General features: G+C 57.6%; 2 protein-coding genes across 2 annotated transcripts in view; both read right to left on the bottom strand.

Moving 5' to 3' along the window:
• Positions 1–2971: 2971 nt before the first annotated feature.
• Positions 2972–10887, bottom strand: LOC140458734 (uncharacterized). The gene is made up of 3 exons (XM_072553394.1): positions 8747–10887; positions 8623–8697; positions 2972–3050 (listed from the first exon to the last, which is right to left on the bottom strand). The coding sequence occupies exons 1-3, from the start codon at positions 10231–10233 to the stop codon at positions 2972–2974; spliced, it is 1641 nt and encodes a 546-aa protein (XP_072409495.1). The 5' UTR covers positions 10234–10887.
• Positions 10888–11441: 554 nt separating this feature from the next.
• LOC140458820 (sodium/potassium-transporting ATPase subunit alpha-3-like) overlaps positions 11442–17500 on the bottom strand; it is a 6674-nt gene continuing 615 nt past the window's right edge. The window contains 7 exon segments of the mRNA XM_072553475.1: positions 11442–11617; positions 12420–12509; positions 13418–13519; positions 16231–16259; positions 16261–16362; positions 16853–16972; positions 16974–16999. Coding sequence (XP_072409576.1) covers positions 11587–11617; positions 12420–12509; positions 13418–13519; positions 16231–16259; positions 16261–16362; positions 16853–16972; positions 16974–16999 — 500 coding nt within the window. The 3' untranslated portion in view covers positions 11442–11586.

The following is a 17500-nucleotide window of genomic DNA, read 5'->3' as shown; positions in this document are numbered from 1 at the left end:
TCTCCCCCTCCCCACACCTGTCTCTCTCTCTCTCTCCCCCTCCCCACACCTGTCTCTCTCTCTCTCTCCCCCTCCCCTCCCCTGTCTCTCTCTCCGCCTCCCCACACCTGTCCCTGCCCACCTCCCCTCACCTGTCTCTCTCTGTCAGTCTGACCATCTAGGTCTTGTCTTTGTCTCAGTCTCTGTGGGTATCTCACTCTCTTTCTCTGTCAGACTGCCTCTCTGTGTCGCTTCACTCTCCATCCCCCCCGCCCCCTTCATTTCCTTTTCCTCTCTGTCTCTCAGTTGTTGATTCTCTCTCTTTCTCCCTCTCCACGTCCTTCCCATGTTCCATCTCTCTCTCTCTATCCCTCAATCTCCCCATCTCTATATACATCGACCTCACTGTCTCACTCAGTTCCCTGTAGACAGGGTAAATGCCCTGGTTCAGATTTTGGTAATGGGGCAGTGTTGTTTCAATCACACCTATTCGTCCACTTGCTGAGTGCACTTTGTGCAGTTCCACCGCCAAGGCTGGGAATCTACTGCAACCTCGTGGTCTGGTGCTGGGACAGGGCCTCGGTTGAGTGATTGGGACGTTAGCAATTAGCTTGGCTGGTCATCTCCGAATCTGTCTCAGGGCACCCCAGCTCCATTTCCACCTCAGGGACCCCAGCTCTATCTCAGGGACCCCAGATCCACCTCCATCTCAGGGACCCCAGATCTACCTCCATCTCAGGGACCCCAGCTCCATCTCGGTGTACCCCAGCTCCGTCTCCATCTCGGTGAACCCCAGCTCCGTCTCCATCTCGGTGAACCCCAGCTCCGTCTCCATCCCGGTGTACCCCAGCTCCGTCTCCATCTCGGTGTACCCCAGCTCCGTCTCCATCTCGGTGAACCCCAGCTCCATCTCCATCTCGGTGTACCCCAGCTCCATCTCGGTGTACCCCATCCCCATCTCGGTGTACCCCAGCTCCATCTCGGTGTACCCCACCTCCATCTCGGTGTACCCCAGCTCCATCTCGGTGTACCCCAGCTCCATCTCCATCTCGGTGTACCCCAGCTCCATCTCGGTGTACCCCAGCCCCATCTCGGTGTACCCCATCTCCATCTCGGTGTACCCCAGCCCCATCTCAGGGACCCCATCCCCATCTCGGTGTACCCCAGCTCCATCTCAGGGACCCCATCCCCATCTCGGTGTACCCCAGCTCCATCTCCATCTCGGTGTACCCCAGCTCCATCTCGGTGTACCCCAGCTCCATCTCGGTGTACCCCAGCCCCATCTCGGTGTACCCCATCTCCATCTCGGTGTACCCCAGCCCCATCTCGGTGTACCCCAGCCCCATCTCGGTGTACCCCAGCTCCATCTCGGTGTACCCCATCCCCATCTCGGTGTACCCCAGCTCCATCTCGGTGTACCCCAGCCCCATCTCGGTGTACCCCAGCCCCATCTCCATCTCGGTGTACCCCAGCTCCATCTCAGGGACCCCATCCCCATCTCGGTGTACCCCATCCCCATCTCGGTGTACCCCAGCCCCATCCCCATCTCGGTGTACCCCAGCTCCATCCCCATCTCGGTGTACCCCAGCTCCATCTCGGTGTACCCCAGCTCCATCCCCATCTCGGTGTACCCCATCTCCATCTCGGTGTACCCCAGCTCCATATCGGTGTACCCCATCTCCATCTCGGTGTACCCCAGCTCCATCTCCATCTCGGTGTACCCCATCTCCATCTCGGTGTACCCCATCTCCATCTCGGTGTACCCCAGCTCCATCTCGGTGTACCCCAGCTCCCTCTCCATCTCGGTGTACCCCAGCTCCATCTCGGTGTACCCCATCTCCATCTCGGTGTACCCCAGCTCCATCTCGGTGTACCCCAGCTCCATCTCGGTGTACCCCAGCTCCATCTCCATCTCGGTGTACCCCAGCTCCATCTCGGTGTACCCCAGCTCCATCTCGGTGTACCCCAGCTCCAGCTCCATCTCCATCTCGGTGTACCCCAGCCCCATCTCGGTGTACCCCAGCTCCATCTCCATCTCGGTGTACCCCAGCCCCATCTCGGTGTACCCCAGCTCCATCTCGGTGTACCCCAGCTCCATCCCCATCTCGGTGTACCCCAGCTCCATCTCGGTGTACCCCAGCTCCATCTCCATCTCGGTGTACCCCAGCCCCATCTCGGTGTACCCCAGCTCCATCTCCATCTCGGTGTACCCCAGCTCCATCTCGGTGTATCCCAGCTCCATCTCGGTGTACCCCAGCTCCATCTCGGTGTACCCCAGCTCCCTCTCCATCTCGGTGTACCCCAGCTCCATCTCCATCTCAGGGACCCCAGCTCCATCTCCATCTCAGGGACCCCAGCTCCATCTCGGTGTACCCCAGCTCCCTCTCCATCTCAGGGACCCCAGCTCCATCTCCATCTCAAGGAACCCCAGCTCCCTCTCCATCTCAGGGACCCCAGTTCCATGTTCAACTCTGGGAACCTCAGCTCCCTCTCCATCTCAGGGACCCCAGCTCCATGTTCAACTCTGGGAACCCCAGCTCCCTCTCCATCTCAGGGACCCCAGCTCCCTCTCCATCTCAGGGACCCCAGCTCCATCTCCATCTCAGGGACCCCAGCTCCATGTTCATCTCTGGGAACCCCAGCTCCATCTCCATCTCAAGGAACCCCAGCTCCCTCTCCATCTCAGGGACCCCAGTTCCATGTTCAACTCTGGGAACCCCAGCTCCCTCTCCATCTCAGGGACCCCAGCTCCATGTTCATCTCAGGGACCCCAGCTCCCTCTCCATCTCAGGGACCCCAGCTCCATCTCGGTGTACCCCAGCTCCCTCTCCATCTCAAGGACCCCAGCTCCCTCTCCATCTCAGGGACCCCAGCTCCATGTTCATCTCAGGGACCCCAGCTCCATCTCCATCTCAAGGAACCCCAGCTCCATCTCCATCTCAGGGACCCCAGTTCCATGTTCATCGCTGGGAACCCCAGCTCCCTCTCCATCTCAGGGACCCCAGCTCCCTCTCCATCTCAGGGACCCCAGCTCCATCTCCATCTCAGGGACCCCAGCTCCATGTTCATCGCTGGGAACCCCAGCTCCATGTTCATCTCAGGGACCCCAGTTCCATGTTCATCGCTGGGAACCCCAGCTCCCTCTCCATCTCAGGGACCCCAGCTCCCTCTCCATCTCAGGGACCCCAGCTCCATCTCCATCTCAGGGACCCCAGCTCCATCTCCATCTCAGTGTACCCCAGCTCCATCTCCATCTCAGGGACCCCAGCTCCATCTCGGTGTACCCCAGCTCCCTCTCCATCTCAGGGACCCCAGCTCCATGTTCATCGCTGGGAACCCCAGCTCCCTCTCCATCTCAGGGACCCCAGCTCCCTCTCCATCTCAGGGACCCCAGCTCCATCTCCATCTCAGGGACCCCAGCTCCCTCTCCATCTCAGGGACCCCAGCTCCATGTTCAACTCTGGGAACCCCAGCTCCCTCTCCATCTCAGGGACCCCAGCTCCCTCTCCATCTCAGGGACCCCAGCTCCATCTCGGTGTAACCCAGCTCTATCTCCATCTCGGTGTACCCCAACTCCATCTGGGTGTAACCCAGCTCCATCTCGGTATATCTCAGCTCCATCTTAGGGACCCCAGTTCCATCTCAATCTCGGTGTACCCCAGCTCCATCTCAGTGCACCCCAACTCCATCTGGGTGTAACCCAGCTCCATCTCCAGCTCAGTGTACCCCAGCTCCATCTCAGGGACCCCAAATCCATCTCGATGCACCTCAACTCCATCTCGGTGTACCCCAGCTCCATCTCCATCTCGGGGTGTACCCCAGCTCCATCTCCATCTCGGGGTGTACCCCAGCTCCATCTCGGTGTACCCCAGCTCCATCTCCATCTCGGTGTACCCCAGCCCCATCTCGGTGTACCCCAGCTCCATCTCCATCTCGGTGTACCCCAGCTCCATCTCGGTGTACCCCAGCTCCATCTCCATCTCGGTGTACCCCAGCTCCATCTCCATCTCGGTGTACCCCAGCTCCATCTCGGTGTACCCCAGCTCCATCTCCATCTCGGTGTACCCCAGCTCCATCTCGGTGTACCCCAGCTCCATCCCCATCTCGGTGTACCCCAGCTCCATCTCGGTGTACCCCAGCTCCATCTCAGGATCCCCAGCTCCATCTTGGCATACCCACGTTCCATCCCCATCTTGGTGTATCCCACCTCCATCTCAGTGTACCCCATAGAACATAGAACATAGAACAATACAGCACAGAACAGGCCCTTCGGCCCACGATGTTGTGCCGAACCTCTATCCTAGATTAAGCACCCATCCATGTACCTATCCAAATGCCTCTTAAAGGTCGCCAATGATTCTGACTCTACCACTCCCACGGGCAGCGCATTCCATGCCCCCACCACTCTCTGGGTAAAGAACCCACCCCTGACATCTCCCCTATACCTTCCACCCTTCACCTTAAATTTATGTCCCCTTGTAACACTCTGTTGAACCCGGGGAAAAAGTTTCTGACTGTCTACTCTATCTATTCCTCTGATCATCTTATAAACCTCTATCAAGTCACCCCTCATCCTTCGCCGTTCCAACGAGAAAAGGCCGAGAACTCTCAACCTATCCTCGTACGACCTACTCTCCATTCCAGGCAACATCCTGGTAAATCTTCTCTGCACCCTCTCCAAAGCTTCCACATCTTTCCTAAAGTGAGGTGACCAGAACTGCACACAGTACTCCAACTGTGGCCTAACCAAAGTCCTGTACAGCTGCAACATCACCTCACGACTCTTGAATTCAATCCCTCTGCTAATGAACGATAATACTCCATAGGCCTTCTTACAAACTCTATCCACCTGAGTGGCAACCTTCAAAGATCTATGTACATAGACCCCAAGATCCCTCTGTTCCTCCACCTGACTAAGAACCCTACCATTAACCCTGTATTCTGCATTCTTATTTGTCCTTCCAAAATGGACAACCTCACACTTGGCAGGGTTGAACTCCATCTGCCACTCCTCAGCCCAGCTCTGCATCATATCTAAGTCCCTCTGCAGCCGACAACAGCCCTCCTCACTGTCCACAACTCCACCTATCTTCGTATCATCTGCAAATTTACTGACCCACCCTTCGACTCCCTCATCTAAGTCATTAATAAAAATTACAAACAGCAGAGGACCCAGAACTGATCCCTGCGGAACTCCACTTGTAACTGGACTCCAGGCTGAATATTTACCATCTACCACCACTCTCTGCCTTCGACCGGTTAGCCAGTTTTCTATCCAATTGGCCAAATTTCCCTCTATCCCATGCCTCCTGACTTTCCGCATAAGCCTACCATGGGGAACCTTATCAAATGCCTTACTAAAATCCATGTACACTACATCCACTGCTCTACCCTCATCCACATGCTTGGTCACCTCCTCGAAGAATTCAATAAGACTTGTAAGGCAAGACCTACCCTTCACAAATCCGTGCTGGCTGTCCCTAATCAAGCAGTGTCTTTCCAGATACTCGTAAATCCTATCCCTCAGTACCCTTTCCATTACTTTGCCTACCACAGAAGTAAGACTAACTGGCCTGTAATTCCCGGGGTTATCCCTATTCCCTTTTTTGAACAGGGGCACAACATTCGCTACTCTCCAGTCTCCTGGCACCACCCCAGTTGCCAGTGAAGACGAGAAGATCATTGCCAACGGCTCTGCAATTTCCTCTCTTGCTTCCCACATAATCCTAGGATATATCCCGTCAGGCCCGGGGGACTTGTCTATCCTCAAGTTGTTCAAAATGTCCAACACATCTTCCTTCCTAACAGATATCTCTTCTAGCTTACCAGTCCGTTTCACACTCTCCTCTTCAACAATACAGTCCCTCTCGTTCGTAAATACTGAAGAGAAGTACTTGTTCAAGACCTCTCCTATCTCTTCCGACTCAATACACAGTCTCCCACTACTGTCCTTGATCGGACCTACCCTCGTTCTCATCATTCTCAGGTTTCTCACATATGCATAGAATGCCTTGGGGTTATCCTTGATCCTATCCGCCAGGGATTTTTCATGCCCTCTCTTAGCTCTCCTAATCCCTTTCTTCAGGTCCCTTCTGGCTATCCTGTATCCCTCCACTGGTCTGTCTGAACCCTGTTTCCTCAACCTTATGTAAGCCTCCTTCTTCCTCTTTACTAGACATTCAACCTCCCTCGTCAACCAAGGCTCACATCTCACTGTACCCCAGCTCAGGGACCCTAACGCCATCTCAGTGTACCCCATCTCCATCTCAGTGTACCGCACCTCCATCTCGGTGTACCCCAGCCCCACCTCCATCTCGGTGTACCCCAGCTCCATCCCCATCTCGGTGTACCCCAGCTCCATCTCGGTGTACCCCAGCCCCACCTCCATCCCGGTGTACCCCAGCTCCATCTCCATCTCGGTGTACCCCAGCTCCTCCTCCATCTCGGTGTACCCCAGCTCCATCCCCATCTCGGTGTACCCCAGCTCCTCCTCCATCTCGGTGTACCCCATCCCCATCTCGGTGTACCCCAGCTCCATCTCAGGGACCCCAGCTCCATCTCGGTGTACCCCAGCTCCATCTCAGGGACCCCAGCTCCATCTCAGGGACCCCAGCTCCATCTCAGGGACCCCAGCTCCATCTCCATCTCAGGGACCCCAGCTCCATCTCAGGGACCCCAGCTCCATCTCGGTGTACAGCAGCTCCATCTCAGGGACCCCAGCTCCATCTCAGGGACCCCAGCTCCACCTCCATCTCAGGGACCCCAGCTCCATCTCAGGGACCCCAGCTCCATCTCGGTGTACAGCAGCTCCATCTCAGGGACCCCAGCTCCACCTCCATCTCAGGGACCCCAGCTCCATCCCCATCTCGGTGTACCCCAGCTCCATCCCGGTGTACCCCAGCTCCATCTCGGTGTACCCCAGCTCCATCCCCATCTCGGTGTACCCCAGCTCCATCTCGGTGTACCCCAGCACCATCCCCATCTTGGTGTACCCCAGCTCCATCTCGGTGTACCCCATCTCCATCTCGGTGTACCCCAGCTCCATCTCGGTGTACCCCAGCTCCATCTCGGTGTACCCCAGCCCCATCTCCATCTCAGGGACCCCATCCCCATCTCGGTGTACCCCAGCTCCATCTCGGTGTACCCCAGCCCCATCTCCATCTCGGTGTACCCCAGCTCCATCTCGGTGTACCCCAGCTCCATCTCCATCTCAGGGACCCCATCTCCATCTCAGGGACCCCAGCCCCATCTCCATCTCAGGGACCCCATCCCCATCTCGGTGTACCCCAGCTCCATCTCGGTGTACCCCAGCCCCATCTCCATCTCGGTGTACCCCAGCTCCATCTTGGTGTACCCCAGCTCCATCTCGGTGTACCCCAGCTCCATCTCCATCTCGGCGTACCCCATCTCCATCTCGGTGTACCCCAGCTCCATCTCGGTGTACCCCTGCCCCACCTCCATCTCGGTGTACCCCAGCTCCATCTCGGTGTACCCCAGCTCCATCTCCATCTCGGTGTACCCCAGCTCCATCTCGGTGTACCCCATCCCCATCTCGGTGTACCCCAGCTCCATCTCCATCTCGGTGTACCCCAGCTCCATCTCGGTGTACCCCATCTCCATCTCGGTGTACCCCATCTCCATCTCGGTGTACCCCAACTCCATCTCGGTGTACCCCAGCCCCAGCTCCATCTCGGTGTACCCCAGCCCCATCTCCATCTCGGTGTACCCCATCCCCATCTCGGTGTACCCCATCTCCATCTCGGTGTACCCCAGCCCCATCTCGGTGTACCCCAGCCCCATCTCGGTGTACCCCAGCCCCATCTCGGTGTACCCCAGCTCCATCTCCATCTCAGGGACCCCATCTCCATCTCGGTGTACCCCAGCCCCATCTCCATCTCAGGGACCCCATCCCCATCTCGGTGTACCCCAGCTCCATCTCGGTGTACCCCAGCTCCATCTCCATCTCAGGGACCCCATCTCCATCTCAGGGACCCCATCCCCATCTCGGTGCACCCCAGCTCCATCTCGGTGTACCCCAGCTCCATCTCCATCTCAGGGACCCCATCTCCATCTCGGTGTACCCCAGCCCCACCTCCATCTCGGTGTACCCCAGCTCCATCTCGGTGTACCCCAGCCCCATCTCGGTGTACCCCACCTCCATCTCGGTGTACCCCACCTCCATCTCGGTGTACCCCAGCTCCATCTCGGTGTACCCCAGCTCCATCTCCATCTCGGTGTATCCCAGCTCCATCTCGGTGTACCCCAGCTCCATCTCGGTGTACCCCAGCCCCATCTCGGTGTACCCCATCTCCATCTCGGTGTACCCCAGCTCCATCTCCATCTCAGGGACCCCATCTCCATCTCGGTGTACCCCAGCCCCATCTCCATCTCAGGGACCCCATCCCCATCTCGGTGTACCCCAGCTCCATCTCCATCTCAGGGACCCCATCTCCATCTCAGGGACCCCAGCCCCATCTCCATCTCAGGGACCCCATCCCCATCTCGGTGTACCCCATCTCCATCTCGGTGTACCCCAGCCCCACCTCCATCTCGGTGTACCCCAGCCCCATCTCGGTGTACCCCACCTCCATCTCGGTGTACCCCACCTCCATCTCGGTGTACCCCATCTCCATCTCGGTGTACCCCAGCTCCATCTCGGTGTACCCCAGCTCCATCTCGGTGTACCCCCAGCCCCACCTCCATCTCGGTGTACCCCAGCTCCATCTCGGTGTACCCCAGCTCCATCTCGGTGTACCCCCAGCCCCACCTCCATCTCGGTGTACCCCAGCTCCATCTCGGTGTACCCCAGCTCCATCTCGGTGAACCCCAGCTCCATCTCGGTGAACCCCAGCTCCATCTCGGTGTACCCCAGCTCCATCTTGGTGTACCCCAGCTCCATCTCCATCTCGGTGTACCCCAGCCCCATCTCCATCTCGGTGTACCCCAGCTCCATCTCCATCTCGGTGTACCCCAGCTCCATCTTGGTGTACCCCAGCCCCATCTCCATCTCGGTGTACCCCAGCTCCATCTTGGTGTACCCCAGCCCCATCTCGGTGTACCCCAGCTCCATCTCCATCTCGGTGTACCCCAGCCCCATCTCCATCTCGGTGTACCCCATCTCCATCTCGGTGTACCCCAGCCCCATCTCGGTGTACCCCACCTCCATCTCGGTGTACCCCAGCTCCATCTCGGTGTACCCCAGCCCCATCTCCATCTCGGTGTACCCCAGCTCCATCTCGGTGTACCCCAGCTCCATCTCGGTGTACCCCAGCCCCATCTCGGTGTACCCCACCTCCATCTCGGTGTACCCCAGCTCCATCTCGGTGTACCCCAGCCCCATCTCGGTGTACCCCACCTCCATCTCAGGGACCCCAGCCCCATCTCCATCTCGGTGTACCCCAGCTCCATCTCGGTGTACCCCAGCTCCATCTCCATCTCGGTGTACCCCATCTCCATCTCGGTGTACCCCAGCTCCATCTCGGTGTACCCCAGCTCCATCTCGGTGTACCCCAGCTCCATCTCCATCTCGGTGAACCCCATCTCCATCTCGGTGTACCCCAGCTCCAGCTCCATCTCGGTGTACCCCAGCTCCATCTCGGTGTACCCCATCTCCATCTCGGTGTACCCCAGCTCCATCTCAGGGACACCATCCCCATCTCGGTGTACCCCATCCCCATCTCGGTGTACCCCAGCTCCATCTCGGTGTACCCCAGCTCCATCTCGGTGTACCCCAGCTCCATCTCCATCTCGGTGTACCCCAGCTCCATCTCGGTGTACCCCAGCTCCATCTCGGTCTACCCCTGCTCCATCTCCATCTCGGTGTACCCCAGCTCCATCTCGGTGTACCCCAGCTCCATCTCGGTGTACCCCAGCTCCATCTCCATCTCGGTGTACCCCAGCTCCATCTCGGTGTACCCCAGCTCCATCTCGGTGTACCCCATCCCCATCTCGGTGTACCCCAGCTCCATCTCCATCTCGGTGTACCCCAGCTCCATCTCGATGAACCCCAGCTCCATCTCGGTGTACCCCAGCCCCATCTCGGTGTACCCCAGCCCCATCTCGGTGTACCCCAGCCCCATCTCGGTGTACCCCAGCTCCATCTCGGTGTACCCCAGCTCCATCTCGGTGTACCCCATCCCCATCTCGGTGTACCCCAGCTCCATCTCGGTGTACCCCAGCTCCATCTCCATCTCGGTGTACCCCAGCCTCCATCTCGGTGTACCCCAGCTCCATCTCGGTGTACCCCAGCTCCATCTCGGTCTACCCCAGCTCCATCTCGGTCTACCCCCTGCTCCATCTCGGTCTACCCCTGCTCCATCTCCAGCTCAGGGACCCCCAGGTTCAGATCCATCTCAGTGACCCCCAGGTTCAGATCCATCTCGGTCTACCCTAGCTCCATCTCGGTGTACCCTAGCTCCATCTCCATCTCAGGGACCCCCAGGTTCTGATCCATCTCGGTCTACCCTAGCTCCATCTCGGTGTACCCCTGCTCCATCTCCATCTCAGGGACCCCCAGGTTCTGATCCATCTCAGGGACCCCTGTTCTGTCATGTGGCAGTGTGTATGTTTTGGGGCTACATGGAGACACTGGGGCCTCAGACACATCATGGGGCTGGAGAGGAGAGAGGGGAACAGTTGGGTGAGCAGGCCAACAGTCCAAAACCAAGTACAGGCCAAAAGGGTGGAAACAGTTGTGGGTGGACAGGGTGAGATGGAGCGCTCTCTCTCTCTCTCTCTCTATCCGTCCATCTTACCCTCAATGTCATATCTCCAGCTTTCTGTCCCTCTGAATCTCAACCCCTTCCTTTATCTCTCTTACTGGACTCTCCATGTAGGTACCTCTCATTTCATAGTCTCTCCCACCATCTTTGTTCCTCTCTTTATCTCCCACCATCTCTCACTCTCAGTCTCTTTTTCCTCACTCCTCTATCTTGTCAGTTTTCTCTCTATCTCGTCCTTTATCTTCCTCTACTCTCTCTCAGCCTTCATCTCCTTCTGTTTCTCCGTTCACCTCTCCCTCCAGGACTCGATCTCTCTCTCTCTCTCTCTCTCTCTCTCTCCTTGCCATCTTTCCCTCGTTCCCTTTCTTTCTCCTGCGGCTCAGTACCACTCAGACGTTGTAAATGATGAACAAAATGAATGACGGTTGGTCAAGTTGGTGACAGGAAAGGGAGCAGACTCCAGGTATTTCAGCCTGGTTCACCCCCCCACCCCCAAAGTGGAGGATGGGGGTTGGGGGGGGGGGGGTGTGTGGTGACAGGCTTCACAAGGGAATGGGAGGTGTGGGGAGGTGGGGAAGAGACAAAAACGCACGGCCCCAGCCCTCCTGCCCCAACACAGACCATTCGGCCCACCAGGCAGCAGCATCCCCCCAGAGGTGCTGTCCCCCGGGAGGGGGCGTGGGGGATGGGAAGAGAGGTGACAAACGGCGGGGGGGGGGGGGGGGGGGGATCATAACACACACCGGGTCAGAGGGCAAGGTCGGAGGTTCAGGGACTGGACAGCACCCTCAGGAAAAGGCAAATCACAAGACAAGCTGGGCAAGGGCAGGTCAGAGGGGAAAGGGTGCAGGTGGAGTGGGGCAGCGAGGTGGAGGTGATGAGAGATTCAATAGTAGGTTTCACGTTCAACCCAACCTGGGAAAAGATCAGAAAACACAAGAGGCGTGGATTAGAACACTCCACAACAGTTCAACACTCACACACACACTGATAGACAGAGAGAGAGCAAAGAGAGAGAGAGAGATACCCTGACAAACAGAGAGAGAGGGAAAGAGAGGTCCCCCGAGAGAGAGAGGGAGAGGGAGAGAGAGGTGTACCCTGATAGAGAGAGAGAGGGAGAAAGAGAGAAACAGAAAGAGAGAGAGAGAGAGAGAGAGAGACAGCGGTACCCTGATAGAGAGAGAGAGAGAGAGAGGAGAGAGGAGAGATGAGAGAGAGAGAGAGAGAGACACTGATAGAGAGAGAGAGGGAGAAAGAGAGAAAGGGGAGAGAGAGAGAGAGAGAGAGAGAGAGACACTGATAGAGAGAGAGAGGGAGAAAAGAGAGAAAGGGAGAGAGAGAGAGAGCGAGGAGAGGAGGTACCTTGATAAGAGAGAGAGAGAGAGAGAGAGAGACACTGATAGAGAGAGAGAGGGAGAAAGAGAGAAAGGGAGAGAGAGAGAGAGCGAGGAGAGAGGTACCTTGATAAAGAGAGAGAGAGAGAGAGAGAAGAGAGAGAGAGAGGTACCTTGATCGAGAGAGAGAGAAAGAAGAAGAAAGAAAGAAAGAAAGAAGAAAGAAGAAAGAAAGAAAGAAAGAAAGAAAGAAAGAAAGAAAGAAAGAAAGAAAGAAAGAAAGAAAGAGAGAGAGAGAGAGAGAGGTACCTTGATCGAGAGAGAGAGGAGAGAGAAAAGAGAGAGAGAGAGAGAGAGAGAGAGAGAGAGAGAGGTGGATCGTACTCCTGGGTTTCTGCGAAGGATGAGTTTGCGAATTTCATCATAGACAAAGATCAGGAAACTGTAGGGGAAGGCACAGAACCACCAGTTTGGCCTGCAGAGGGATGGAGAGAATATCAGCAGAAATCACAACTACCACCCAGTTAAACCAGCACCAGCACCCCCACCCACTGGCACAATCCCAGGAAGCGGAAGTAGCAGAGTCTGTATGTGTGCAATCACACAATCTGTTTGTGCACAGCAGGATCCCAATAAGATGTCACAGCAACTGCAGCACTCCCTCAGCACTGACCCTCCGACAGTGCCCACTCCCTCAGCACTGACCCTCCGACAGCGCCCACACCCTCAGCACTGACCCTCCGACAGTGCAGCACTCCCTCAGCACTGACCCTCCGACAGTGCGGCACTCCCTCAGCACTGACCCTCCGACAGTGCCCACTCCCTCAGCACTGACCCTTCGACAGTGCGGCACTTTCCTCAGCACTGACCCTCCGACAGTGCGGCACTCCCTCAGCACTGACCCTCTGACAGTGCGGCATTCCTCAGAACTGACCCTCCGACATTGCAGCGCTCCCTCAGCACTGACACTCCGACAGAGCGACCTCCCTCAGAACTGACCCTCCGACATTGCAGCGCTCCCTCAGCACTGACACTCCCGACAGTGTGGTGCTCCTCTCAGCACTGACCCTCCGACAGTGCCCACTCCCTCAGCACTGACCCTCCGACAGTGCGGCACTCCCTCAGCACTGACCCTCCGACAGTGCCCACTCCCTCAGCACTGACCCCTCCGACAGTGCCCACTCCCTCAGCACTGACCCTCCGACAGTGCCACTCCCTCAGCACTGACCCTCCGACAGTGCCCACTCCCTCAGCACTGACCCTCCGAGTGAGTCGGAGTTAGAGCGAACCCTGACAGTATTAGATTGGGCTCCAGCTGACCCCCTGTTTGGGTGCCGACGGTTGGTGAGTAGAGTTTGACAATCCGGAAATTCCGAGACTTACTTCAAGGGGTACATCCTGAGAGCGACATCCATCCCAGGACAGTACGAGAGTAACGCAGCCAGTGCCGTCTCCTCAAACAGTCCGAAAATGAGGATCTTATTCCTGCAAGATGACAGGATATTCATGTGAGCAGGATGGGAAAAAAGTTGCAACATTTCTCTCCTGCCCAGTTTCTCTCCCAGCCTCTCCCCAACTCTGGTGTTTCCATGCAATCAATGACAATTCCCTCACTGTTCCCTCAATCACTTTCTCCAGCACTCGGCCAAGAGCTGCAGCACCACAACTGCACTGTGAAACTCTCCTTCAATGTCACGAGAGTTTCTGTCTCTCCTACCCTTCAAGGCAGTCAGTTCCACATTCCCCACCACCCAGCTCACATCGCCTCTAAACCTCCTGCCCTTCACCTCAAATCTGTGGCTCAGTAGTTAGCACTGCTGCCTCACAGCACCAGTGACCCAGGTTCGATTCCCGCCTCAGGCGACTCTCTGTGTGGAGTTTGCACATTCTCCCCGTGTCTGCGTGGGTTTCCTCCGGGTGCTCCGGTTTCCTCCCACAGTCCAAAAATGTGCAGGTTACAGTAAATTGGCCATGTTAAATTAACCACAGTGTTCAGGGATGTGCAGGTTAGGTGGATTGGCCATGGGAAATTAACCTCAGTGCTCAGGGATGTGCAGGTTAGGGTGGATTGACCATGGGAAATGAATCACTCTGTGAGCTGTTTAAAGGCAGTCTCTCATCCTGGTAAGTGACGGTGAATTTTGAACATGAACACCATGAATGATTAATTGCTCCGAGGTTCAAAACGTTCGCAGTTCCACTTTCTGTAGTTTTAAGGGACATAGCACATTGTAAAAGGGATGCCTTTGGAAGGTGAATTATATCTGTCAGATTTCGTGAGCTTGCCAGGGTAAGTTAAAAGATGGCCTGGGGCAGAGAATGGCTGGATGACAGGGAGCATACTACCCCCAGCTCGGACCAATCCTGGGTTCCACTTTAACAGCTTGTGCTTCAACAACATTATCTCCACATCTCCCTCAGCACTGACCCGCCCGACAGTGCCCATTCCCTCAGCACTGACCCTCTGACAGTGCCCACTCCCTCAGCACTGACCGCCCGACAGTGTCCACTCCTCAGCACTGACCCCCCGACAGTGTCCACTCCTCAGCACTGACCCTCCAACAGTGCGGCCCTCCCTCAGCACTGACCCTCCGACAGTGTCCACTCCCTCAGCACTGACCCCCCGACAGTGTCCACGTCCCTCAGCACTGACCCTCCGACAGTGTCCACCTCCCTCAGCACTGGACCCTCCGACAGTGCCCCACTCCCTCAGCACTGACTCTCCGACAGTGCGGCCCTCCCTCAGCACTGACCCTCCGACAGTGCGGCCCTCACTCAACACTGACCCTCCGACAGTGCCCACTCCCTCAGCACTGACCCTCCCACAGTGCGGCACTCCCTCAGCACTGACCCTCCGACAGTGCGGCACTCCCTCAGCACTGACCCTCCGACAGTGCGGCCCTCACTCAACACTGACCCTCCGACAGTAACCCACTCCCTCAGAACTGACCCTCCGACAGTGCGGCACACCCTCAGCACTGACCCTCCGACAGTGCTCACTCCCTCAGCACTGACCCTCCGACAGTGCTCATTCCCTCAGCACTGACCCTCCCACAGTGCGGCCCTCCCTCAGCACTGACCCTCCGACACTGCGGCCCTCCCTCAGCACTGACCCTCCGACAGTGCGGCCCTCCCTCAGCACTGACCCTCCGACAGTGCAGCCCTCCCTCAGCACTGACCCTCCGACAGTGCGGCACTCCCTCAGCACTGACCCTCCGACAGTGCAGCCCTCCCTCAGCACTGACCCTCCGACAGTGCGGCACTCCCTCAGCACTGACCCTCCGACAGTGCGGCACTCCCTCAGCACTGACCCTCCGACAGTGCGGCCCTCCCTCAGCACTGACCCTCCCACAGTGCGGCCTTCCCCTCAGCACTGACCCTCGCACAGTGCCCACTCCCTCAGCACTGACCCTCCGACAGTGCGGCCCTCCCCAAGCACCTGACCCTCCCACAGTGCGGCACTCCCTCAGCAACTGACCCTCCGACAGTGCGGCACTCCCCTCAGCACTGACCCTCCCACAGTGCCACTCCCTCAGCACTGACCCTCCGACAGTGCGGCCCTCCCTCAGCACTGACCCTCCCACAGTGCGGCACTCCCTCAGCACTGACCCTCCGACAGTGCGCACTCCCTCAGCACTGACCCTCCCACAGTGCCCACTCCCTCAGCACTGACCCTCCGACAGTGCCACTCCCTCAGCACCTACCCTCCGATAGTGCGGCACTCCCTCAGCACTGACCCTCCGACAGTGCGGCCCTCCCTCAGTACTGACCCTCCGACAGTGCGGCCCTCCCTCAGTACTGACCCTCCAACATTGACCACTCCTCAGCACTGACCCTCTGACAGTGCCCTCTCCTCAATACTGACCCTCCCGACAGTGCCCAGTCCCTCAGGCACTGACCCTCCAACAGTGCGGCCCTCCCTCAGTACTGACCCTCCCACAGTGCCCTCTCCCTCAGTACTGACCTCTGACAGTCCCCTTTCCTTCAGTACTGACCCTCCGATAGTGCCCACTCCCTCAGCACTGACCCTCCGACAGTGCGGCACTCCCTCAGCACTGACCATCCGACAGTGCCCACTCCCTCAGCACTGACCCTCCGACAGTGCCCACTCCCTCAGTACTGACCCTCTGACAGTGCCCACTCCCTCAGCACTGACCCCTCGACAGTGCCCAATCCCTCAGTAATTGTGAACTTACTTCATTCCCTGTTGGAAGATGGAGTTCCTTTCTGGTCTTACAGATCACCAGGTCAGCCCACTGCACCACCACGATGCTGACAAAGAACGCTGTGTGACAAGTGAACTCCACAATTTTCCGCTGTTCGTATGTCTGTCAGGGGAGAGCAGGAGAGGCAATGACAGCAACAGCTAAGGAGCACACTCCCTGAGATACTACACAGGGAGCAGGGAGCACCGAGGACTAACTGACCGAGGCGGTGGGGGGGGGGGGTACACCAGGGACAGCACAGGGTTAGATACAGAGTAAAGCTCCCTCTACACTGTCCCCCATCAAACACTCACAGGGACCTGGGACAGCACAGGTTTAGATACAGAGTAAAGCTCCCTCCAGCCTGATTGGTATGCGTGAGTGAGGGCGGAGTAGTGGGGTAGTGCGGGATTGGGGTCATGGGGAAGTGGGGTGTGAAGGAGTGAGGGAGTGGGATCGCGAGGCAGTGAGGGAGTGGCAGTGTGGAGAGTCTCTGCCCCTTACCCACTGCTGCCCGTAACTGTCCCTCCAGGTCATTGATGGTCCTGTCTTGACGGAGTGAGGGAGTGAGGGAGTGAGGGAGTGACGGTGTGGGAGAATCTCTGCCCCTTACCCACTGCTGCCCGTAGCTGTCCTCCAGGTCATTTATGGTCCTGTCGTCCCAGTGCAGCGGATCCCCACCAGCTCCTTCGGCAGGAAGCCCATTCTCCGCCAGGATCACAAAGTAGGAAAAGGAATCCTCCTAGCGCCTGGATCATCCCTGAAACAGAGACAGTGCAGGCACATGGGAATTATCTTCACACTCTTCCTGGCCCTCCATCCCTCCTTACGTTCCTTACTCATTCACTCTCTCTGTCCTCCATCTCCCTCTCTCCATCACTCCCACGATCCCTTCATCCAGCCCATCTCTCTCACTTCCTTCCTCTCTCCATCCCTTTGCTCTCCGCTTTGATACTGTCACCTCCCTCCCTCCGTCCCCAAACTAACCCCCACTTCCAGCAGACTCTGTTCACTCTCTCCTCTGCTCACACATTCCCTCGCTCCAAACCTACCGCCTCCCTCTACAACCCTGTTCCCTCTCTCCAACAGAGACCTGTTCATACCCACACCCTGTCCCAGGGTCACTCTCCGTCCCCACACCCTACCCCAGGGTCACTCCCCGTCCCCACATCCCCTGTCCCAGGGTCACTCTCCGTCCCCACACCCTTCCCCAGGGTCACTCTCCGTCCCCACACCCTTCCCCAGGGTCACTCTCCGTCCC

Source organism: Chiloscyllium punctatum, chromosome 34 (genome assembly GCF_047496795.1).
Source record: "Chiloscyllium punctatum isolate Juve2018m chromosome 34, sChiPun1.3, whole genome shotgun sequence".
In the NCBI taxonomy this organism is placed as follows: Eukaryota; Metazoa; Chordata; class Chondrichthyes; order Orectolobiformes; family Hemiscylliidae; genus Chiloscyllium; species Chiloscyllium punctatum.
Note: the sequence above shows the minus strand (reverse complement) of the source record. Positions and strands in the feature narration are given on the sequence as shown.

Coding starts and splice junctions, on each gene's coding strand:
- LOC140458734 (XM_072553394.1), bottom strand. CDS start 10,233: ATGGAGCTGGGGTACACCGAGATGGAGCTGGGGTACACCGAGATGGAG. Junction 8,698..8,746: donor TGGGGTACACCGAGATGGAG/GTGGGGCTGGGG, acceptor ACCGAGATGGAG/CTGGGGTACACCGAGATGGA. Junction 3,051..8,622: donor TACACCGAGATGGAGCTGGG/GTACACCGAGAT, acceptor TGGGGTTCCCAG/CGATGAACATGGAGCTGGGG.